Source organism: Erpetoichthys calabaricus, chromosome 1 (assembly GCF_900747795.2).
Source record: "Erpetoichthys calabaricus chromosome 1, fErpCal1.3, whole genome shotgun sequence".
NCBI classification, from domain to species: domain Eukaryota; kingdom Metazoa; phylum Chordata; class Cladistia; order Polypteriformes; family Polypteridae; genus Erpetoichthys; species Erpetoichthys calabaricus.
In genome coordinates this window covers 232,629,915-232,655,184 of record NC_041394.2, presented here as the reverse complement: position 1 = coordinate 232,655,184, position 25,270 = coordinate 232,629,915, and the positions used below count along the sequence as shown (strand labels likewise).

The following is a 25,270-nucleotide window of genomic DNA, read 5'->3' as shown; positions in this document are numbered from 1 at the left end:
AGCTGTAATATCACGGATGTAATGGATTCTGTGTCCTGTCGGAGAAAAAGAAAGAACGGAAGCACGTAGTGATTCACACACATAGAAGATCAAACACAGAACAAAGCATTTAACGTGCTACTTTAGTTACGATGGGATTTGAGAAACTAGTAAAATAAATGATTTTAAGATGAAGTTTATGATGTTATACTTTAATTACAAAGATAAACTACGTGATTAAAGTGGAAATTTCGAGATTAAAGTTGACATTTTGTGCTTTTTTCCCCACTGTGTGCCTATTTTTTTTGTCTGTACCCTAATAAGCTTTCATATGACACTCGGATGATGGGCTACGACTCGCCTTTTCCACAGCGACTTTGATATGTGACAACTTCTTTTTTATTTCGGGCACTGTGCGACTTTGTGAACTTGAACTTTCGAGTTTCTCCGACACTCTGTCACTCGATCAACTTCCTTTTGTTGATTATACCACTGTTTAAACCAACAAATAGTACGTTTTTCCTTTGCCTCCTATTGGTATTCGTTGAGATTCTTATATTTTCCCCCATGCTTTTCCCATTGTCTTTTCACAGAAGGCTGAGCTTAAGGGCTATTTATATTGATTTGCATATTCACAGAGGTGTAATTCTGGGAGGAGTTGGGGCGGGACAGAAGGCGCGTGCACATGTGTTACTTTTCACGCTGATCGGGATTTATGTAGCGGAAGAACATGGAAGTTTGCGTATGCACAGATTCCTGCATCTGGATTTTTCTGTGCGTACGCACATTCTCGCTTTGTGCTTACGCCATTTTATAGTGTGAGTTGTACGCACAACGTTATACATGAGGCCCCTGGTGACACCCAAATGACTGTCTATAGAATTATGCAGTGTTTCAGGCTGATATCACTAAGAACTTCCCCGTCCTCCCAGCTTGATGAAATGATACAAGTGTCTGAGCACCATTAATAGAAAGAACTATAGCACTAAATAAAATGGCTGCATGTCTGTGTGATGCATGGTTCAGATAGATAGATAGATAAGATTTTATTTATCCCTAGGGGGAAGTGTGGCTTTTTATAGAAGCTCATTAAATAGACAGATAAATAAAAATTATGCGTACACACACAATATGGTCTGTACACACACAGGATGACTAAAAAGGAAGAAAATTAAAAAGAAAAAAGGAAACTTAAGACTTGGCAGTCACAGTGAGGTGTTATGCAGGTATATTGCTTTTGGTATACTGTAAAGGAGCCCAGTAGCATTTCTTGACACACTTCTGCTGAATGATTCATTGGGTGAAAGTCCTCAATGTTAGTGTGTCAGAGAGGGGATGTGCAGCATTGTTCATAATGGCACTCAGTTTTGTTTTAATACTCTCCGTTGCTACGACCTCCAGGGGGTCCAGAGTGTGTCCCATAACTGAGCCTGCCCTTTTTGATTCAGTGGACCTCTCCTGAAGTGTTACTAGCCCAGCACACCACAACATAGAAAATCACACTGGCCATCACAGTGTTAGAGAAGTATGATCAACTCTATATTAAGGAGCTCTATTCATTACGTAACCCAGCAGCCTGTGGGGCTCTTAATCGAGGCTTGGTTACTGCACTGGGTGACAGTATAATCTTAGTAACACCACTGCTCTGACACTATTGTCACATTTGGCTTATACAGGGTGAGCCAAAAAGAAGTACCACATTTCAAACGTTTATTCTACAAAAATACTGCAACATAAAATATATTTCATTATGACACAAGAAATGGTATACAAAACGGATTTAGTTCACTGTGTTTTAAAAATGATGTCTTCAAGGTGGTGGACATCAATAACGATACATTCTTCGAGACGATTTCTGAATGCTCGCATGACATGTTCGGCCATTTCAAGGGGAATAGCAACAATTTCATGGCGAATAACCTCCTTGAGGGCTTCAAGGTTTTGAGGTCGGTGTGTGTATACCTTCGACCTGAGATAGCCCCACAAGAACAAATCGCACGCAGCGAGATCAGGTGAACATGAAGGGCACCTGACATTGCCGCTCTGGGAGATGAACATCTCCCGCAAAACTTGCATGGATTTCTGTGCCGTGTGAACTGTTGGTCCATCCTGTTGAAAACAGGTATCCACCACATCCATTACTTCCAGTTGGGGGCACAAAAAGTTCTCTATCATTTCAATGCAACGTTCTGAAGTGATGGTGACCATTGCTACCCCCTCCTCAAAAAAGTAAGGGCCTACAATGCCAAATTCTGCAACAGCGCACCAAAATGTAAGAAGCTCAATGTGCAGAGGTCTCTGATATGTTCCCGAGGGTTGGTTTCAGCCCAACAGCAACCATTCTGATAGAAATGTGCCTCGTTGCTGCACATGACAATGGCATCTTGATGAACGGTTTGCAGAATGTTCACGCATAACTCTCTACGGCTCTCCCAGTCTCTCTCAGTGAGTTCCTGAACTACCATCATGTTGTATGGATGGAAATTAAGGTCCTCATACAAAATCCTCCTCAAAGACGTATTGGACATACTTAAGGCAAAAGCATGTTCACACAAACGTGCTCCTAGTGCTGAACGTCTAGGAGACTACAAAATTGATGCCCTTACAGCTTGGATGTTTTCTGGCGTTCGTACAGTCCGAGGACGGTCTGGAGATTTTCTGTTCAAAGTTGTACCCGTCTGTCTAAATTTAGCCACCCAGTGAAGAATTGTTTTCCAATTTGGGACTTCAATGTTAGGGGCAATGCTGAAGTGCATTCGGAAGATGCATTGTGTAATGATGATGGAGTCATTGTTTTTGAAGAACGCACAGTGCGCACTAGACCAAGGCATGTTGCTACAAGGGATCGCCTATCAAAGGACACCCACCCCAACCCACTTGGCTGCCTCTACCTCACACAATGATCTTGAGAAATGTGGTACTTCATTTTGGCTCACCCTGTACTTCAAATATATGAACCTATAAGAACAAGGGTCCAAAATAAACCATGACATCCCCTTGAGCAGAACATTTCTTAGAATGTCTGCTCAAACTCTGTGTAGCCAAGAGGCCTCCTGGTATTACATAGCTGCTGCTGGTGGTGGTGGTGTCACAGTTGAATTTATTCATGTATAGTGCTCTTCACTGAGTACATGCTACCAGAATTTGGGATCAAAGGAATCCCCATCTCATAGCTGTTATTATTTATTCTACCGAGCTCTCTAAATAAAAAGCACGTCTTCTCTTAAGCTGTAGTTATATGTTTACTTAGTAATGATATTGTCGAATGCACAGAGTACAATGAAATTTTTACTTTCGTGTCCCACCGGCTTGCAACACATCACCACACTCCTGCTCTATGATAAACAAGAATGCCTTAAAATCCAGACCTTCTGCTTTTAACTTAAATTGTCAGTCACCTCAATTAGGTGACTTGATTCTACTGTTAATCTGCTATATAAGAGAACAGCAAAGCCATATGTGGCATTTGCCAACACAATGCATTGTGATGGATGGCTGGCTAAATATTCCGGCCCACACCTCCAGACCACCAGGTGGAGCTCTCCCAACAGCATAGAGGTTCCCCGAATTCCAGCAGGGCCTTATGGACCTTGTAGTTTGTGTGCGCAGCCCTGCTGGATACCATGGGGGCCACTGGGAGCCGATGTAGGGAGGCTCAAGGTCTTATACGTGCCCTATAACCCGGAAGTACGTCATGATCACATGACCAGAAGGAACGACGTGCTTCCGGGTTGAAGAAAAGGACTTTTTAATCTGACCCAGAAGTGATAAGGAATCATGGACTGTAGGATTGGAACCACTTCCGGGTCAGGGGGTATAAAGGACTCTGGGAAACACCAGACGAGTGAGCTGAGCTGGGAGGAAGGGTGGCAAAGTGTCTGGGAGAGGAGGAGTGATTATTGTGTTCGATTATTGATTACTGATTGTTGTATGTATAGTGTGGAGTAGAGGGTGCTTAGTGCACATTATTATCATAAAATAAATAATAATTGTAATTTTACCTGGTGTTTGGAGTGGTACATGAGGGTTCAAGGGAGCACTAGCGCCCCCTACTGCGACAGCATGTAATAGTGGATTTGTTCTCCTGAAACTACATAAGAAGACTTGTTCTCATTATTGCCACTACTTTCCATGATATACGAATGCTGTTTTTGTCCACACAACAAATTACTTAAACTGACCCAAAACAGATGACCATGCACGGTAATGAAGCAGAAAGTCATAAATGCACTCCAAATCCATAACCACAGTTTACACGTAGATCTATGAAAACATGAAAGCGAACTGGAGGGATGAACCATTGAAAGGAAAGCAAGAGTAAACTCGACCTAAAAATGCTAAAATGGCCTGTTTAGTCATATATATCAACCTTATCAAGATCATTTAGGCAAAAGATCAGTCGATATGTTATTTCTTACAATTTATAATATAAATAAATTTAAATTCTTTATTCTACAGACGCAGAAGAATGTGGATTTGTTGCAAGTTTGTTGGACACACAAATAACAATTAAAGCTAATTTGCGTTACAGAGTCAGATTACTTTTAAAGTTACATGTAACCCAACGCAATATTTAATTTATTGAAGTAAAAAGAACTATACAACTACATTACATAAAAATATATACTGTACACACATATTGTATAAACAGTACAAGATGCTGCATTGCTACAGAAGTTTATTCCCGACACTACAAAAAAAAAAAAAATGACAGCGTTATTCCACTGAAGTATTGCCTTTCTTTGCAAAAAAGTTGTCTTCTGCTGCCAGTGTAACATCCTGACGTCTGGTGACAATTAAGGAAGGGGTTAAGAACGTGCAGAATGTGCAATCAAGTGAAAACAACCAAAGTTCCAAGTATACTTTTAATCGTGCATGTGCTGAGGGGTACATTTAATCCGCCCAGATGAGGGTCACAGGGGGCCAGTGATCATCGCAACAGTACTGAGTGTAAGGCAAAATGCCGATGTGCTTTAGCAGCTGGCTGGGAGATGCAGCTGAAATGGTGTCTAAGTGCTGTGTCTGCGGCCCACTTGGCTTCTCAGGGGGTACTTTTTTATAGTTGGCTTCTCCAGGTCCCCTAGAACAGGCCTCAGCCACCTGCAGAGCGTCTCCCCCTCAGGTCCGGACGCATGGTTGCTACACTAATTAGAAAACATAAGAAAATGATCAAATTTGTCTTTGTTTCTTTTCAGTTCCATGAACCGTTCATGGATTTAATAAAAAGTGCTAGCTAGTGAATGAATGAATCACATAAGAGAAGAAAAAGTAATGCAAACGTTAGCCTTCTGTTTGGATCGCATTACTTTTTTAATGGTTAACTATGTGATATATTTAGTTACTTTCTTTGTAAGTAACGAGTAATGTCACTAAGTTACTTTTAAAAGTAACTTTCTCAAACACTATTCATGACATGACTATTACTAACTGTAAAGCATTCTTGACATTGAAGAGCCAGTGCTGGAACTGAAAACAGACAGACTGAAGACAGAAATTTGTTTGCTATTCCATGTCTTCTTGAAGCAAAAATCCAAAACTCTGTAAGGTTAAGTCAGCAGTGAATGGGAGTGTGGAGCAAAAATGACCGGATAGTCCTCAATCAGCAGGATGCTCCTTTAGGACTGGAAGCTCTGTACCATTTCCCTTCTACTGTTTCGATGGCCTTCTTGCAGAAAACTGTCATCTGATATCTGATCATTAGTCCTCCACTAGGCTAGAAGGCTGCTTTCATGATGGAGGTAAAAACTGATCTGCTTACAATTTAAAGGAAGAAGTTTCTGTTTCAGGTGAAACTTTATTTTGCCGTGTATAACAATTACCCTGAATTTATGATTTGCTTTGTTGACCCATAGATACTAATCTCTGTATCTCACAGAACAGCAAAACGAAGGCAACAGTTATGTCACATGTTAGAGCTGAAAAGTTAGGGCAGAATCCGAGCTGCAGTTTTTGAAGTGCACCCCTCAATAAATTCAGACTGATGTGAGAGGAAAGTTGGGATAAATCACAATTAGGTAACAACACCAAATGAAGAAGCCACTCAGTACGTGTGTCTGGCAAACCCTGCGGATTTGGCTGTGCTGTGAGTTCGGTGAAAGCACTGAAATGTTTATGAACTTCACAGAACTTCATGAATGCATTGAAGTTGATGAGGAAGCAGAAGCTACGCTAGTTTAGAGTGGATTTTAATAGTGCAGTGGTCTTTTAAGCGCCCCTGAGGACTACAAAAACGTAGGCCGCTGTGCCTCAAACAACAAAAGATGCAGATGAAATGAATATCAACAACAGAACACAAGAAATAGCCACAAACTATCAGTAAGTAAATAAAATTTAGTTCACTGTGCTCACAGAGTTCCACTCTTGTTGCACCACACATTGGCCAAGCAGCGGCACCAAACTGGCACATATTCATTGTTTGAAATTGCACCTCCGACATAGCAGGTGTGCATTTTGAGTTTCATCTGTATCTGTTCAGATACTTCATACTTTCTTTTTTTCATCAAAAAGTAAGAAATGCCTTGTAAATAGTAGTAAAATATTTGGTTTTATTATTTCAGGGCGTCCTGATGCTCCTTCAAGGCTTGTTTTGGGATTGCAGCTGTGCACGTGGCTAATTTGCTTGCATAATTTGCAGTGCTGCAGGGTATGGGCTCAGTGCTATATATCCATTGGCAGTACTGGGAATATTGTCATCATGGTCAGCTAATGTACCCCTCATATAAAAATACTACATTTTTTTGTTTATTTTATAATAGCATGTGGGGTCATTGTATTCCTCACTTGTGACACAATGACAGCCATGTCAGCAACAAGCTTACCAAAGTGAGGAGGAGGAGGAGGTTGCCACACCCACCACACAACGAACCACCTCAGGATCCCAAACTAGGACCCAAGCACAGTCGTGCAATGGGTGACACCTCAGCACCACACTAGTTCAGATGGAGTACAAGCTTGAGGGAAAGTTCTGTGCTTGGCTGCTACAGCTCTGTGATTTCATGTTGGCCTTGCAAAGCATTATGGGACACTTGACAATCATGTACTTATTCCCTAAACCATGCAACCTATCGAAATGTGCTTCTGTGCATGTGCAGTATACAGTGATTATAAAACAACAGTCAATAGTTTCTTAAATAAATAAATAAAATATTTAAAAAATAATTAAAACAGACCCTACTAAAATTACTATTTCTCGTTTAAGCCATTAGCAGCAAACGTATCCAATGCCTTTCCCATTTTAACTTCTGTTTCTTTTGCCTGGCATTGTTGTGATTGTAAGCCAAACATGGCTGGAATGTGCAACCTTAGAAAACACTTTTAGTTGATGGTGAGTAGTGCCACACAAAGGTTATGTTCATTTGAAATTTTCACTTTCAAATGTGTAAATATTTGCAACTGTAGCTTATTTCAACAAGGCAGCACAAATCAACAGAACACCGGCTGTACAGTGAATTTACAGGAAAATATAACACGACAAACTCACAGCGTATTCACTGCAAAAAATACTTGGTATTAATCAGCAAAATGTGCCTACATTTGTGCCACTGACACAAACTGGCCGAACACAAATCTGGAAATGTTTACGTATATATTTCATTTTCGTTTACAACACCTCCTGGTTCACTGACTTTGTGACTGTCTCAGAGTCACACCGAGGCAGAGATTGAACTTGCAACCAGTAGCGTAGCCAAAGGTGGGTGTGGATGGGCAATCATCCCCCAACTGAGAGCCCTCGCCCATCCAAACAATATTCAATTTGCCCTCGTTCAGCCGCTGATGGTCAGGTTCTATAAACTGTCTTATCTGTGTGAAGTTTTATTTGCCCACCTAGTTTCCTATATGCCCACCCACCAACACATTTCTGGCTACGCTTCTGCTGGCAACACTGCGTCTTGAAGTGTGATGTGCTAGGCAGTGGGCTGGGTGGGCTGTTTGTATACAGATATGTCTCTCTGCTGGTTTAACAACCATTTTCTGGGATCACCCATGTCGGCTGGTGGGCACCAAAATTTTGGGAGTATTGGAGCTGAAATGTTAACAGTCAGGTGCGTTTCCTGGTGCTGTCTTTCTTTAGTCACCTTTTATGACACACAAGAGGGACTGTGACCTTACTCTAAATCCAGTTATGTATAATATACACAGTGTCTATATTTGATGTACTGTGTATATATATAGTGTGTGTGTACAGCATATACTCTCTGTGTAGATGGTACAACACAAATAACACCTTTTCTTTTAGTTAAAAAAGGGGGCCTAAAAAATATTTCCATGATGCAACCAGAACATCAGATGTGAAGACAATGATGACAGCTGGTAATTCTTGCTTAAAAAATCAAAAACAGCATTGACTTACTTGCAAGGTAACAGGAACACTTCCAAGAAGAATGCCAGCCAAGAAACCAACTGCGTGCGAGTCAAGTAGAAGGCTCAAATATGAATACAACAATACACACGTAATTATAACGAGTAAAACACAGCCTAAGAGGCATTGAACAATATGTAACAAAGCAGAAGCTCGAGGTAAAACTATATATATATATATATGAAATAACTTCCAAAACTATGAAATACTGTGTTTTTTGGTAGGAGATGTTAAAGGAAGAACACTAACCAAGCCACAGTGTGTGGGTATCATATTTGGTAGCAGTGGAGGATTTCTATAATCTGTGACCTGTGTGCCACTTTCAGAGTTGTAACACTATGAAGCACATTTTGAATGTCCTATATTCAGACGTGATTTGTTTTTCAGGTCTCCATACATGAACATTTTCTTTTCACTTTCACATGGTTTTCCGTGTCAGAATCCCTCCAGCTGGAGGCCAGCTCCAGCCCCACAGACTCTTCTAGGTGGCCATGGTGGCCCAGTGTCCTGCCAGGGGCCTTCTAAAGACATTTTTAAAAAGTTTTTGGCCTTCACCTTTACCTGAGCGTTTATTTGATTGATTGATTTCCCCATGTCTGAATATCCAGGTATGATTTATCTAATTACTATTTTAACTATTATTCTTGGTGGCCTTTGTTTCTTTGACTTATATTTGTGTGCACTTTGTAAGATTGCGCTATGAAATGAAAAAAATGTTTTCTTTTGTTTAGAATTGCGACCAATTTTGCACAATATTTTTTCATTTCGTTTATACTACGAATTTAAATCGAGTATTAACAGACTGATGTCGAGCTGCAATTTTCAAATGATTATCTAAAGTAATCGGCGGTCCCGTTAACTCGCAAATACGCGGAGGAGCCCGAATTCGCACGTCTCCTTCGATCCATCGCGCATCTCAAATGTTCTGCCCTCAAGCCTCGGCTCAGCTGTTTGCTCAGGATTTACGACAGGTGACTCCGGGGTTTTATCAATTCTACACAGCGGAGAGTTTCTATGTGTAGCAACTGAAAAGAAAAGTTGTAATGGAGCGACTGACACCGTGGACTAAGCGGCATGAAGTGCCCCAAAATAACTTATGTATTTAGACGAACAGGCCACTCTGGAACGTAAAAGAAGGACTCGAGTGCTTTTCCCTTTTATTCCTCAGCCCCCGCACTCTCGTCCTGAGGTCCACCTCAGTGTGCGGGATCTGCTGCTTGCTGCGGCTGTGCAGTTGCAGTCGCCTGCGCTGGCGATCGTCACGAGAAGAGCAGGCCTTGAATGCAAAGAACTATTCGTTAAACGAACAAATTCTGCACGTCGTTTGCATAAGGCTTTCGTTTGCTTCGTATGAATGTAAGAGTCAATGTGTACATTACCGTGCGCCATATGTGAATGTCTCCATTAGATAAATAATGAAGTGAGGCGCCACAAAAAGTCCCACAGAGCTGTGCACTCGAAAAGCTCTTCAGTGTCATTCAGGCACACAGTCATGTAAACTATAAAAAGGTTTGTGGCCATCACAACTATTCACAGCTACGGTGGATTTTAAAATCCGAGGCATAGCTAAAGTGGCTGTGAATGCCGCAACGATATAGTAAAGGGCATTTACTATTACATTCCATATGGAAATGTACTACAGTAATACTTTAAAATCATTTTATTTAAAATAATTTCATTGCAATCCGCATGTAAAGGTATCCATAAATATTGAAAAATATTTTAATTAGGTTTACGTACATTGTCTTATCAAAATGCGTCTCTGAGCTTCTGTCATTAATAAGGGTGACGAGGTGTGCGATGACCTTTCTCCAGTATAAACCTCTGACCGTTAAATATATATATATATATATATATATATATATATATATATATATATATATATATATATATATATATATAATATGTTCTCTTATTTTATCTACTAGTCTTTTTAGGATTTACTTAAGCGAATCCGGTAAAATCAAATTAGAGATTTGCTATTCAATTAAAGTGACTTTATGGTGATACTCCTAAATAAAACGACTGCGCGTGTAAAGTTGACAGTGTTTTAGTTATACTCGAGAAGTACTCTTGAACTACAAGAAGTTAAGCAACAAAATAGAATTTAAAAAGAAAAAGAACCGGCGGATGTTGCAGAGTAACACCTTGAGCACTGTGTCGATTTTAAAGCGCCGGCAAATATGTTGCAAGCAGACGCATGATGGCTTTTACTTGTGCCAGAAATGACCCGAATTAATTTAAGTGGCACCGTTCTTGTGGGCTTGTTATTTCTAGCTGCTCAAATTGCTTCCCTCCCATTTACCTCGCGTCTCTCGTAGCCGCCGCTATCATTCATTATCCTTTTTGTGTAGCCTAATAAATTGTAAATGGTGCACGGGGAGTCTAACGTTTGCCATTAATCCACCACTCTTCATATAAAGAGCAATTATTGTCAACTTTATTATTATTATTATTATTTTGTCATTAGGAAATAGCTTATTTTATTTGATAAATTAATTTACCTTTCTTTAAACAGCAAGTAGGACTCAATTTATTTAGCGGCGTTGAAGTCACTAGCACATTTCTTTATATATATATGCAGTATGTAGATGACATAGATATTCATAAATAGTACTATCACGCATATTGGATAAAGAGAAAAAGATGATAGATTGATAGACAGATAGATAATAGTTTCAAGAAATATTATTAGGCCAATAAAACAAATCCAGGAAATAATAAAGAATATGTTCAACTGATGAAGCAAACCTTGCTTTGATAAAAACAGATATAATACATTAATTTTGCTGATCGATAATTTCATTTGCTTCGATCAATATAAAGAAGATGCGATATTATAGGAATTATACTACTAAATTTTATAGAATAACTTTGATTTGTCCGATTCATTTATTATTTCCTATATTGTTTGCTAACCACGCTTATTGCGGTTGCACGTGTTCAGAATTTGAAGAGGTATTTTACGGTGATTTATCTCTGAACTTTTTCGTAGGACAAATTATAGCTATTAAACATGTTACCGAGCCCTCGATATCTGTATTTATGCGTCTTTGTAATTGAGCCTGTTGTCAGTTGGCGGAGATATGAAAAAATGATGCATTTATAAGAGTTTTTAAGGACCATATAAATTACATAAATGTTGGGGGGAATCAAATTTCCAAGTGTATCGTATAGCAATAGTATGGACAAAACGGTAAATGAGGAAATATTGGGAAATGGTCGATTCAATGGCGAGCCATCCGCTCCTAGAAGTCGCTGATTTAATAGCACGGGCTGTGACAAGGGACCGAGGAGTGCACGGCGATATCCGCAGCCTGTCATTAGTGAGGTAAGTAAGCTGTTTGCTTAGAAGGCAATCCTAGAAATTAAACAAAGACACAAACACTCCGAGTGTCAATGAGGGGATGTCTTCACTTCCAAATACGTGGATTAATATTTCTGTTTTCTGCCTTGAACTTGTGAAGAGTTTGTTGGCAGTTCGTTGAATTAGATGTCTGGTGACAAGTCAACAGTAAAGTTCGATTGTTCGATTATGAAATCCTCACTCTACATTTCTTTTCTTTTTTTTTAATCAGATAATACTATTCATCCCTGAAATAACGAGATTCATCTGTGAAAATTAACTGAATCTAATTCCATCTAGAGTTGGTCCAGATAGAACTACAACGTCGGATGCGAGTGTGTCTCTTTTCAACAACAAAGCTCGTCTTGAAAGATCAAATTGAGTGAAGGAAACCAAAAGAAAGAACAGAGCACTTCAACATTCGCGTCCTTGACTCATCCATTTCCTGTCCAATCTGTGCCCATAACGCCTTTTAAAAAGACAAATAGGTTGCTGTTTTTGCACACAATGCACAACTCTAAATATCGAAAAATGTGCACTTTATAATGATAACTTGCTCAGACGCACTATATAATGTACACAATGCCCCTTTTAGACCACATTTCTGCTATACCTGCTCCTGAGAGCTACAATTGGATTTACACAAGTCAAGGTCCGGTCATAAAGAACTTGGAAAAGCCTCTATTGTCGTTAAAGACAAGAGACTTTTTTTATTATTTTCGTTTGTGCAAATAAACATATTATACTTTTTTTCATTTATGAAGGAACAAATAAATGTGTCCCTCGACTCTCGGCTACGCTTATAATAAGCTATTCAGAAAAGACCTAAGCCCCGAGCTGAGCGGACTGTGAATAGACACGATAGCGGCATCAGCAAATCCTTCCCTTGAAACCGATTGTTAATATAAGAAGCCAATCATTATCTAATAGGCTACAAAAATCCAACCAATGTGCATTGTAATAAGTCCTCTTGATTTACGTCTTAGCATCAACAGGCGAGCACGGGTGAATAAACAAGAGAAACTCGGGGGGCGCTTTTGTGTGGAGCTGAGCCCACTAGTGCCAGTTCGAGAAGGTCGCTAAATGCAGTCCGCTAAGGACCACTGGGACTTGGCAGCAGCCGAGCGAGAAAAGTAAACGCAAGGTGCGCCGGTGTAGGGTCTGCTCGAGTCTGAGGGTCGCACGAGCTGCCAGCTGTAATTCACAGCAGCTGAAATCCATGGCAGCGATCAATCAATATTTTATACAGCGCCTTTTAAAGAAAAGTGACACTGGAGAAACTTTGTGAGTGTGAGGGCCTCCCCGTTCGCAGGAAAAAGTGCAAACAAATCTGAAGTGTAATTCGATTTCCTTTTTTTTGATTCTCTACCTGAGGCTTTCCCGTATTACACTGTATTGTAGTGTTTTCACTTTTTAATTTGTGTTCTACATTGTAAAGTCTAATTTAGATCTGAAGCTGATTTACACCGCAAGTAAATGCTATTTACAAAAATAAATGGCGGTCTAAAAAGATAAACATACGCGGACCATAAAGTTTATAAATACACGGCAGAGCAGCCTGATTATCAAACATTTTGTTTAATTGCATCACAAAGATTTGCTACGAGTATTTGTGGTTATGTAATCATTTGTTAGCGCACATTAATAATTGGGAAAAATATTCAGTAACAAATTTCCCCGTCTAAATTATGAAGAAAAAAAAAGATAAACTGAATTAGTTTCAGATTTAAAAAAACGGGTCCCGAAACGAAGAAGTCGGCGACTATCGGGCTAATCGCACTTATCAGACGGGGCACTTTCTGCCCGTCCCTGGCATTCAGCACCCGTTAATCTCAGCTCCAAATGTTTCTGTACACCAAGTGCCGAACAGCGGCAGCCTAACGATCGTTTAATTGTTCATTTCAAAAGCTTTGTTGCGAGAAAAAAAAAAACTATTGTGAAAAGCCGCAGCGGATGGGACAGGGCCTGTTTTCAACAAATTTCTGGTTATGGTTACAAAGAAGCTGACACTCTAATACTGAAATTAACTGTTCTACAAAGCCGATTTGAGGGGCTGTCTGTCCAGAAGGTAAGGTCAACGGATAAATCTCGCCAGTCAAAAAACGTCGCAATTACGGTGTTTGACGACCCCCCACCCCCCATCTGTTACGAGTCACTCCCCCGCACTCCAGTTTTACGGCAGACTTTATTTTACGATGAGCTAGAAATATTGCTGCTTTGCCTGCTCTGTACTAAGTAAATAAACGAATAAATAAATACATACCGAAATAGCCACATATGTACAGTATGCTCGAATGTACACAGCGATGCGCTTCGCTCAGCCAGGCCAACGAAGAGTTAATAACAGTGTATAGAAGCCTGTCTCTGTTTATCGTGTAACTAATTCATAATTAGTCGCCTAATCTCATAATTAACGCGACATTTTTTCGAAAGCCTAATTAATTAATTTTCTTTGATCTGACATTACACGGTTTGAAAAGTTAGGCAGCCCACGTGAGTGCACTTGGAGGAACGTTACGCTCTTGGGAAGGGGGTCCTGATATTAAAATTGTAATAACACAACTTTGGGGATCCACTAATCGAAAAAATAACGAAGAATCTGGAACTCGATTTGGTTTCTTAAGAGCTGCATTTGCTCAAATGGCATAGTAAACGTAGTTATTCCGGCATTGGTGACCAGTTGATATTTGATTTGAAATCATATGAGATTACAATAAGGCGAAATAACAGTAAAGAAGACGAATGATCACCAATGGTAACTACATTTTAAGTTTATTAACGTGTGGCAGTAGGAATAACGTATTACAGGCTCCTTCGTATAGGTGTCGACTCCTTTAAAACACGAGGGTTTAGATAGAGAGATGATACTTTAATGGCGGATCTACAACACAGTTATACATATTGTTAGTGAAGGTATTAGACGAATATTTTTAAAATCGGTATGCTGAATGATTTAACAAGGTAGCGGTTAAGGATTTAAAAGTTGTTTTCATTATCATCATTCGTGCAATACAAGCTGGTTTAGAAAATGGATTGATGTGTATAAAACATTATTTAAATTACTATTTGTTGTTATATTACCTAGAATAAGTATTGTAAAATTACTGTACTACTATTGGCAGTTGTACAACTGCTCTTAGTATTGTTAATGTTTTTATGACTTGAGTAACTAATCACGCAGTAGTTGTGCTTCTGTCCGTTCCTCGCTGCTGATGTGCCCCCCCTCACCCCCGAACCCCCAAGTCCAAATATCATTCACTAGATCTTGCTTAAATACTCCGCCCCTCTCATTAAGAGACTCATTTGGGGCTACTGGGGGCACTCGTAGAAATTCTCGGCTATAAGAACAAGCAGAGCTGCAGCCTTGAGTTTGTCACATCCCACCTCCCACACTTGACACTTTGGCCGCCAACGGCTCAGTTCCACGCGGTCCGAGTCGCCTGTGGATGTGACACGTTCTGTTCGTTTGGTCTGCCGGATCGATGACAACTCATCGCCGACCTTGGAAACGAATCCGTGCTGAGTGTGCCGGTGCAATCCGAGCATCAGTATTAAAAACACGCAAGAACACCGTTCGAAAAGCCTGCTTGTTTGTCGTTTCCTTGCATTCTTATCATACTTCAGTATCTGAGATTTAGATTTGGAGGAGGAAGGTCAGAGTGTGGATTTGATTGACGTCAAAATCGTTAAGTACACCTGCATTACACTCTTTTCCCTTCTATGTCTACAGTTATATCCGATAGCAGAAATAATTTGTAACTATACAATGTAGCTGCATCATATCATTTTAAAACAAATTACATGGCAAAGGCGTTTAACACTGTTTTCTTTATTATGGATTGATTTATTAATTACTTTTTTTTGTATTTATGTAAAAGCACAGCCATGTAGTATTTCGAAAATAGAATAAAAACGCTCAGTGCGATTAATTCACTTAACGTTGGTGATGCCAAGTTTCTCCTAAATGTAGCTGCGAAATAAAAGGAACTGAAAAGGAAAGGTGGGGGTGGGCTCTCTGGTTACTGAGGCTTTCAATTAAGAAAAAAAAAGTTGGGGACCCGTTTCTTGAGCATTGCTTAGCGCTCTTTTCAATTCCACTTCAATTCCCACAAAACGGTATTGTTATTATAATCGCCATCAGCATCGAAATGAAAGTGCTGATAACACCTACTGACACACAGACACATGTTAAGCAATCTCTTTACCTGCTCGGATGAGACTATAGCGTTCAGCCAGCGTTTGCTGAGTGTCCTCGTGTGTCTTAAAGACTTCTCGTCCGTTTGTGTGCTGTTTACCGTCCGTGTACACAAAACAAGAGGCCGCTGCTGACAGTTTCCAGGCACAAGGACCTAAACATTTCCCTGCAACAACGAACACATCAATCAGTGCACATGAAGATGGAAAACGAAGAAAAGCTCATTATCTATAAAACTCGACGACTTGTTATTTCAATGATTAGTGCTCTTTGCAAAGGCAACGGCAGACGTGCTTCAGACTATGAAATCCAACCGCCTTAATGAGCCTAATTTAAAGGTTAAGCAAAGTGTCAGCAAACGGCGCGGCTAGGCGTTCTGTGGACGTGCGTCTTACCTGACTGTCTGCGGCTCCGGTGTGCTCACATGTCAGCGTGCGAGGGCTGCCGCTACGTACGTGTTGACTGACAATAACGATCGAGCGTCTAACAGCGCTACCTGACGTTAATACACGGCACCAGTAAGTGCGGCTCCTACCAGCAAGGTAAGGACCTCCGCTAAATTCACACAGTCATTAGGGCAACGTTCTATTGCAGGTCTCTTGCTAACAACAGAAAACGACAAGCAGGATGACTGCCGCCGAAGAAGTCTCTTTAAACATGAGCGATGTAAGGAATGGCAAGCTCTGTTCTCAACTCCGTGGCATTCCGGTTATGATAAGTGTGATCTTTTCAAAGATTAACTGCAACCCCAGAGTTTTTTTAAATAGCTCAATCCGCTCCTGTCAAAGCATGGCATCCTACTTTAATACAATCATGCAAGCACTGACCTACATTGTTTAAACAATTGTAATTCAAATAACTCTTGTGATTTTTCTCAAATGTTAAAAAGAATCAAAAATACCCAACGGTTAAAAAAGCTGGAATAATCCTACATTTGTACCAACCACTTCATTTGAAAAATAAAATGAAGCAATTCACTCATGTAAAAAAAAGTGAATTTATACCTTCAGTGTGTTTCCTAACGAGTATAAATGAAATAACTGCACAGGGAATTTTGTCGGAAACTTTATGTAATATACAAATAAAAAGAAATACCCCTGCAGTATAGAATTTTTGAAACTCAAGGAAATGTGTTTATTTTAAATGTAAAAAGAAAAAAATGAACCCGAATCTTCTTAATTATTAATATTCTGTCAAGAAGAAAGTCATATGAAACGTCAGTGTTTAAAGCCCTAAAGAGTAGGCCTACAATAAAAGTCCGGCACTAAACTTCATCAAATTAGTTAAGCGTATATTTTAATTAAGTGTATGTTGGGTTTAAAAAAAAACAACTCGAGAACATTTTTCAGAACTTTGGTGTAAGAAGATCACTAATGGTGTTTATTTTCTGTTGGGAAAATTATTTCATATTGTCTACAAATACAAGAGCCGTAACATTAAATAAAATAGCTTTTCCGCCTGGTATTTGAAATATTTTAAATTGCCTCAACATAAGACTCTGCAATAATAAAATAACAATTATTAAATCTAACGTATTACACTAAAATATCACATTTTAAATTGCCTCAACATGAGACCCTGCAATAATAAAATAACAATTAAGAATCGAATGTATTACACAAAAATAAAATAACGATCGAGTACTGTTTACAAAGAATTGTCTCGTGTTGCCCACAGATGTTCTCTATATATTAAAATAAGAATTGTATTTTTTTTCTTTTTCAAACAGAACTAAAGCTACATCTTCACGACCGCTATTGACTGCAGATTAATATTCCTATCATAGACGCATTATCAAATTATATCGAACTTTCCGTAAAAGCAACCACTTATCCCGTGCAGCTTGCTGGTCCCTGAAAACGACCTCAAATGCTAAAACCAAATGTAAAAAGTCAGGCCGCTGCGAATGATCAGAGATACATAATCACAAACTGCTCTGCCCAAACGATAAATAAGAGGAGAAAAACGGCTATCAAGTAACGATTGCCATTTCTCAATGCAATTTTCGGGGAATAACAACGAGTTCGGTGACGAAAGGTTTATGATCTGCAAAACAAGTTTGAGGCTCGGCGAAAAGGATGGTTCAGGTCGAGCGCTTTGAACGTTATGCTTTACGCGCAACTTGTGCAGTCAAAGGAAAGACGCTTTAAAAATTAAAAACGTCTATCTTCTGTTGACAGGTGGGAAACTATTCGTGTGTCAAATGTTAACTGACATTAACCTTTATGGCCATCGCTTTCTGGTTTGTCACTCTCTTCTGTGATTTACAATGATGTCACTTAAAGCCGTCGGGAAAATTGATCTCAGATTTGTGAAAGGCTTTACGGCTGAATAAGGCGATTGCAAATAAAGAGGGAGCGCCTCCTCCTTTCCTGGGCGGGTGAGCCTCAGTCACCAATAATAGCTGTAGTCAAGTGAAAAAAAAGGGAAAAAAAGTTTCTCTGTTGACTGATGGAAGTGAATTGAGCAATTATCTAGTTTACCTTCTCCTCTTGGAAGGTAACGATTGGCGAGATCTTTGCTGCGTTATTGACACAACACGTTTTATTGAGCAGTCCTGCTAGAAATAAGTGTTGATTGTCCGGAGTCAACGCAACGCTAAGTGAACTGTGATGCGCTGGCATCGGCCCAGGCTTCCCCGCAGATGATGTCCTTTCTTGCAGGTCACTGAAAAAGAGAAGCGGAGTCCTAAAAACCCCAAGCAGAGACACGCCAGCCTATAGAAGCGGAATTTAAGAAATGGACAGTGCCCTCTACAATACGGAATCGACTATCTTTGAGACATCGACGTTGAGGGACAGCTTGGCAGCAGCAGATGACAATATGATCAGCACTTCCAAACCGCTCGCCTTCTCGATCGAAAGGATAATGGCGAGGACCCCGGAACCAAAGTCCATTCCTCTTCCGAATTTATTTCAAGCGACCGTCAACAAGGCCGACGCCAAGCATGCTGTGCACGTCAGCTCCGCGGCGCTTCCTTGCGTGCTACCCTTCGTGCCCCTGGCATACGACGCCGGTCACAAACTCAACCTGTCCGTGTCGGAACCGAGGAAAATCCATTTAGACAACGCACCTCACCACGCCAGCGACTTGCTAAGCATCGGCTTCAACTACAAAGGTGAAGTAGCTAACGGGAGCCCTCAGATTGGGCAATATAAGCTTTTCCGACCGCGGGTAGTCAACCAGGCTTCATTTCACGCCATGGGAACTTTGTGCTACCTGAACTGCGGAGACAACCCCTGCTCGCCTCCGGCAAGTATTCTCAACCTTCACCCGATGGCTTCGTACCTCCTGAACTCGCCGCTCAACCCGCACCAGAAGGCTTTTTTTATCGGAAAAAAACAAACTGCTCGTTCCCTCGGTGGAACGCTATCAGTCTGGACTTTCCTTCAAAGACATGTCCCAGTCTCAGCTGCAACACTACATGAAGGAGAGCGCGCAGATACTCTCGGAAAATTTGTTTAAGAACTCCTCGAAACTTAGCAGCAGCTCGCCCAACAGCAAGCCCAAAGTTTTCACCTGCGAAGTTTGCGGCAAGGCAAGTGGTGTTTGCACGCACGCACACACGCACGCTTTCCCTGTACGTTTGCCCCCTCGGTGTCTTTGTGCGCCCATTTTTCATGTGTCCCTTTTCCCCCTCTTGCTGCAGGTATTCAACGCGCATTACAATTTAACCCGTCATATGCCAGTGCACACAGGAGCCAGACCGTTCGTTTGCAAAGTGTGCGGGAAAGGCTTCCGGCAGGCCAGCACACTGTGCCGTCATAAGATCATACATACGCAGGTAAGAGCGGCCGCGGGTGCAAGAGAAAGAGGAGAAGCTAAGTGCGGGAAGACGGAGGCGAACGACAGGGGCACAGGGGCCGTGCTCGAGCAGCACCAGATTTCATTTCATGCCGGTGCTAAAGTGTATGCAAAATATGTAAAGGCTCCTATATTCATGAAACTGACCCCTCAAAGATTATTAGACCACAGCACAACGACTGACATTAAAGAGCAGTTTTTTTAATGATGAAAAATGCAGCATTTTTTATATATGCATTTTAAAAGTGATCGATTAAAAAAAACAATCCTGTCAGGCGTTTAGAGCGATCAAAAAGTAGAATGGAGAACCAAAAGAACACATCAAGCAATTGTGTGCTTATTTTAGACTCGTATTTTTGTAAATTCCAGGTGACATTTTCATAGAGATTTTAAAATAAATGAATAATTGGTTCAAAATTAGCTTTTGCACGTTTGCTTTGTTCTTTGATTAATGGGATTTGAATTTCAACGTCCCAATGGATAATTAAAAACACAAATGAAGGCTGCAAAAATATGATGATAAAAAATGAGTTTTGAACCAGTAAGACATTCTGGGGTTCGAGTGTCGACCGGGCTTCGTTTCATTTATCAGACTCGAGCTGTTATTGTCAATAGCATGGTGATCAAATCAGAGCATTTTTGAAAACAAATTCGTTATGGGACATTCTCCTTGTTATTCCCTGCAGGAAAAACCACATAAGTGTAGCCAGTGTGGAAAAGCGTTCAACCGGAGCTCGACGCTAAATACACACACACGAATCCACGCTGGATACAAGCCCTTTGTGTGTGAATTCTGCGGGAAAGGCTTTCACCAAAAAGGTGAGGACCGGGCAAAAATGCAATGGCATCACTTTCGGTCCGTCCATCTGTCTGTCTTTATATAGTGCCTTCTGCTATCGACCTACCTATCTATCTTTATATAGTGCCTTTTACTGTATATCTATCAATCTGTCTATCTGTCTTTATATAGTGCCTTCTACTATCGACCTACCTATCTATCTTTATATAGTGCCTTTTACTATCTAGCTATCTATCTATCTATCGATCTGTCTGTCTTTGTATAGTGGCTTCTACTATCTATCTATCTTTATATAGTGCCTTTTACTATATCTCTATCAATCTGTCTATCTGTCTTTATATAGTGCCTTCCACTATCGACCTATCTATCTTTATATAGTGCCTTTTACTATCTATCTATCGATCTATCTGTCTTTGTATAGTGGCTTCTACTATCTATCTATCTTTATATAGTGCCTTTTACTATATCTCTATCAATCTGTCTATCTGTCTTTATATAGTGCCTTCCACTATCGACCTATCTATCTTTATATAGTGCCTTTTACTATCTATCTATCGATCTGTCTGTCTTTGTATAGTGCCTTCTACTATCTATTGTATAGTGCCTTCTACTATCTATCTATCTTTATACAGTGCCTTTTACTATCGATCTGTTAAGGTTGATTTTTTAAATGACGGTGCAGTATACAGTTTAAAGAACTTTAAGAATAACCAGTAACAATCTAAGTCATGAAAATACCAATGTATAAAAGGTATGAATATATAGTATATGCACAAAATAAATATACTTTATATGATATATAACTGTGTGTGTTTGTATATACAGTACATGCTGTATATATTTATACTGTGTGTATATATGTATATATTTTAATGTATATCTACCTGTATGTATACATAGATGTTTAAAAATATACCTGTATGTATAATAATGTAATATTTGAGGAAAATGCAGCAGTGATTGATAAGTTCAATAATTAGATCAGGTTATCTGATGTACGGTTTTAAAACGTTTGCATGTGAGTGGATTTTTATTGTACATTACACACTTTTCTGTATGGGTTACACGTTTATGCGGTTTATGACTTCAGTCGATATTTCCCAAAAGGTAAATATGACATCTTTCTCAACCCCGAAGCGCCTGTAATAAATGGGCACACTACACTATTTCGTTTCTGCTATTTTTTTCCCTGAGACTATAGTCACATTTTGTTGTATGACAGATATAAAATGAAACGAGTTTATTCACAACTTGAACAACTGGAAAAGAAGAGTTGGGTAACGAACGCCTTTGTGTTTTCTAAGTGGGCGCAGGTTGCTAACGTGTACAGATAAAGTGGCGTCCGGTTGTTTTACTAAACGAACAATCTGGGGATGTGTGGACGGCCACTCAAAACGCGTCTGGTGTGCACTTTTGAGGAGCTGGTGTTTCGTTTTGTTTAAGATAGAACACCTTTCTCTAGCTACAGGCTCTGTATGTTGTTCTGTTTTAGTATTCTCAAGTATTTACCATTTTGTCTCAATTCCGCAGGCAACTACAAAAACCACAAGCTGACCCACAGTGGAGAAAAGCAGTTCAAGTGCAATATCTGTAACAAGGCTTTCCATCAGATCTACAACCTGACCTTCCATATGCACACCCACAACGACAAGAAGCCGTTCACCTGTCCCACTTGCGGCAAAGGCTTCTGCAGGAACTTTGATTTAAAGAAACACGTTCGGAAACTTCATGATGGCTCTCCACTGGCACAACCCGTGCCAACGGACTCTTCCAAGGGAAATCTGCATTAGATCCACATCCGTTCGCCAGGACCCTGATGGCCCGTTTCTCCTGCATGCAACTTTTTGTGCAGTTACGCTGTATAGTGGACTATAGACTCCTAACCCGAACACGTAAGAACCCCTTTTTGTGAAAGAGCGAATCCTTCTTTCCATCTCAGGGTAAAGGATGTGAGAAGCCGTGTTGTATTTATTCCAAACTCTTTGTATCTTTACGGAATGCTGCGACATTTAGGAATAATATAATGTAAAATTATATTCACCGTTGTGCTGACTTTGTTATGTTCAAATGCCTGACTATTAATTATTATTATGATTATTAATATTATTTGTTCATTTATTTTATTTTTTATTTTTATAAATACATATATATATAAATATATACTATATATATGCAAGTGTATCTGCGGGGTCACTTTGAGTATTAGTTCCTCTGGCGCAAAAAAATAAACACATTAAGAAAGAAACAAGCAAACAAAAAATATTGTTGTAATGAAAATAAACCCTGCATGTCTTTACGTCAAGTGGGACTCCGACATTCTTATATGATAAGGTATTAGAAGTAAGATTAGCTGATACTTTGGTGTTCATTGTTTTATCTTTATTTTCTTTTATTTTCATTCTACCCGAAGCACTTGAGGCTCCATTTGCCCACTACAAAAAGAATGTAAAAGCAACTTAGTGGCGAATGTTCACTTACCATTTGTACCGTACAGAGATACACTGCATAAAGTTTCACCATTTTTAGATTTACTAGTTATTAGCTAAACTGATGAATTTATAAAAGCGCCGTTGAGCTCACCGGTGACTGGGGTGGCATTTGCTGCCTTTTAAAGTGACCATAGCGCACGTTGAACTCTGCGCCATTCATCTTTTAAAAAATACACCTTCAATTCAAATGTGCAACAAATTGAGTTAGTACAGTCACTGTATTTAAGGCGTTTTATGCTGATAACAAACAGATTTTCCAGTTAGTTCCGTTTTTTTAATATGGGTATGGTAGCCACGTTTCAGACATGTACGATCATTTTAAATTTTATATAAAGCACATTTACTATTATTTCTGAAAGCAACCACATTTTTACGAACAAGTATAATTGTAATTAATACTTTGTCAAACAAATATCCATTTTCCTTCCAGCTTCTTATTTTCATAGGTGACTAGAATATAAATAAGTAAGTGTATTTTTAAAGTGCGGTTTACTTTCCACAGTAATATCAGCTAAAAAGTAAAGAGAGGAAATTAGCAAATGTTTTCTTTCTTTATTTCTTTCTTAAAAGAATTTCCTACTTTTTTTTGACTGAGGTTGATTTTTTTACGCTTTAACGAGTCCTTAAATCACTGATTCAGTGGTACACATGCATACCTGTAGCAGATGCAGAACAACCGAAATACTTGGCGGATAAACGAATCCCTGTCACCAAAAATCTGCAGAGCATTTAAATGGCACGCCATTAAAATTAATAGATAAGTACATTTATTACTTCATATCATATGGGATTGTACTTGTTCGTAGAACTGCATAGCTGTGGTTCTTTAAAAACTGATCAGTATTTCCATGCAGCAAGATGATACTGATTATGTGGGAAGTAATTATGCGCCATATTAGTTGCTGTGTTTTCATTAGGAGTTAAGAAGAAAAAAATGTCTCCCCCTAGCGAATATTTAAAACAATTTTAACTATTCCTTTCGTTAATGCCTTAATAAAAAGTAAAAGTTGCTGCCAGTTGCTGTCGCTTTTGGTTTGTTAATAGGATAATTAATACCCACCTTTAATTTCAAATACAAGAAAAAAATACTACAAAGGATTAAACCATATATGTGTCAAAACCAAAAAAAATGAATCAATAAAGTCAACGATGTGTCTGGTCAAACTATTCTTTCAAAACAGAACTGTGCACTTTGTGGAAAAGCGACTTTTCAGTCACATTCTCGTTACCTTTAATCACGATTTCCTCTTCCTTCTTTCCATTTTATTTTAAAAATATCTTGTAATTGAATACTCCAGGATTCTTCACACGCTTAAGTGGATTTTTTTTACAGCCCACTCGACACGGCAACTGCTCCTTTAATCACTGCTTTGCTGAGAAGACCCTCGCTGCCCGAAGTGCAGGCATGTTGTGGGCTCATTTCCCGCCGAACGTCCCCGACGTCCAGCACCTGCACTCGCTCAGAGAACACACTTCATTGTTTACACCGCGAAATATAAAGAGCGTATTCAATGTAACAAACCTTGGTTTATACATTGTTTAGTCAAGAAAATATTGTGAATCGAAATCGAAGCGAATACACAGTTCAACCACTGAATATTTTAACACAATATTTCACATTTCTTGATCATGGGGAGATACTTTCAGTTTTATTTATGGTAGCTACTGAAATATGTTTTATTATTTCACATAAAAATATGTTCTGTAATAGGAATACTTTGTACAAACACGAGTAAAAAAATCAAATTCAAGAATGCGCATTAAAAACATGGTGAAGTTTAATTAATACTAAATTTTTACTGTATGAATCCATCCATCCATTTTCCAACCCGCTGAATCCGAACACAGGGTCACGGGGGTCTGCTGTGTGAATGCTAAGGCCAAATAAAACTATGAAGATCGACTTTAAGAAAGAAACTTTGCTCATTTCTAATATCACGGGTCTATCTATCTATCTTAAACATAATATACACATTCTATGGTAGGGACTCCTGTTACCCCAGTTTTAGAATACAGAAACACAGAACATTACAAAATAACATAATCGAGTTTCATTTTTTTGTTTGTTTAAATGTCTTTTATTGTTTGCAACGTGTATTAAGAATGTTCTCAGTCATGTGTATGGTTTAGTTTTCTGTTAGTCGATACTTTAAATTCCTGGTTTCAGTTATTAAGTCGTGCCCTAGTGTGGACTCTGCAAGTTTAATTTCATTTTATTTATTTATTTTATTCGGGTTATTGGATTTTCCTTCCAAATCCCAAACACGTTTCCTTTTGTAAATGAACACGAAGTCAGTGA

The 25,270-nt window shown here is 39.4% G+C and overlaps 1 protein-coding gene and 1 long non-coding RNA gene across 2 annotated transcripts in view; one reads left to right on the top strand and one right to left on the bottom strand.

Moving 5' to 3' along the window:
- The window catches only part of LOC127528813 (uncharacterized), a 97,556-nt gene extending 81,160 nt beyond the window's left edge, over positions 1–16,396 (bottom strand). Inside the window, exons 1-2 of the long non-coding RNA XR_007935421.1 lie at positions 16,275–16,396; positions 15,890–16,045 (exon numbers count right to left, since the gene is read on the bottom strand). This is a non-coding gene — a long non-coding RNA (uncharacterized LOC127528813). The remainder of the gene's footprint in view (positions 1–15,889; positions 16,046–16,274) is intronic.
- A 1,401-nt stretch (positions 16,397–17,797) lies between these two features.
- On the top strand, positions 17,798–22,583 carry fezf1 (FEZ family zinc finger 1). The gene is given in 5 exon segments (XM_028812539.2): positions 17,798–19,203; positions 19,205–19,417; positions 19,529–19,663; positions 20,370–20,502; positions 22,013–22,583. Coding segments are annotated over 5 exon segments (1,326 nt in total). The 5' UTR covers positions 17,798–18,618; the 3' UTR covers positions 22,273–22,583.
- Positions 22,584–25,270: the final 2,687 nt, after the last annotated feature.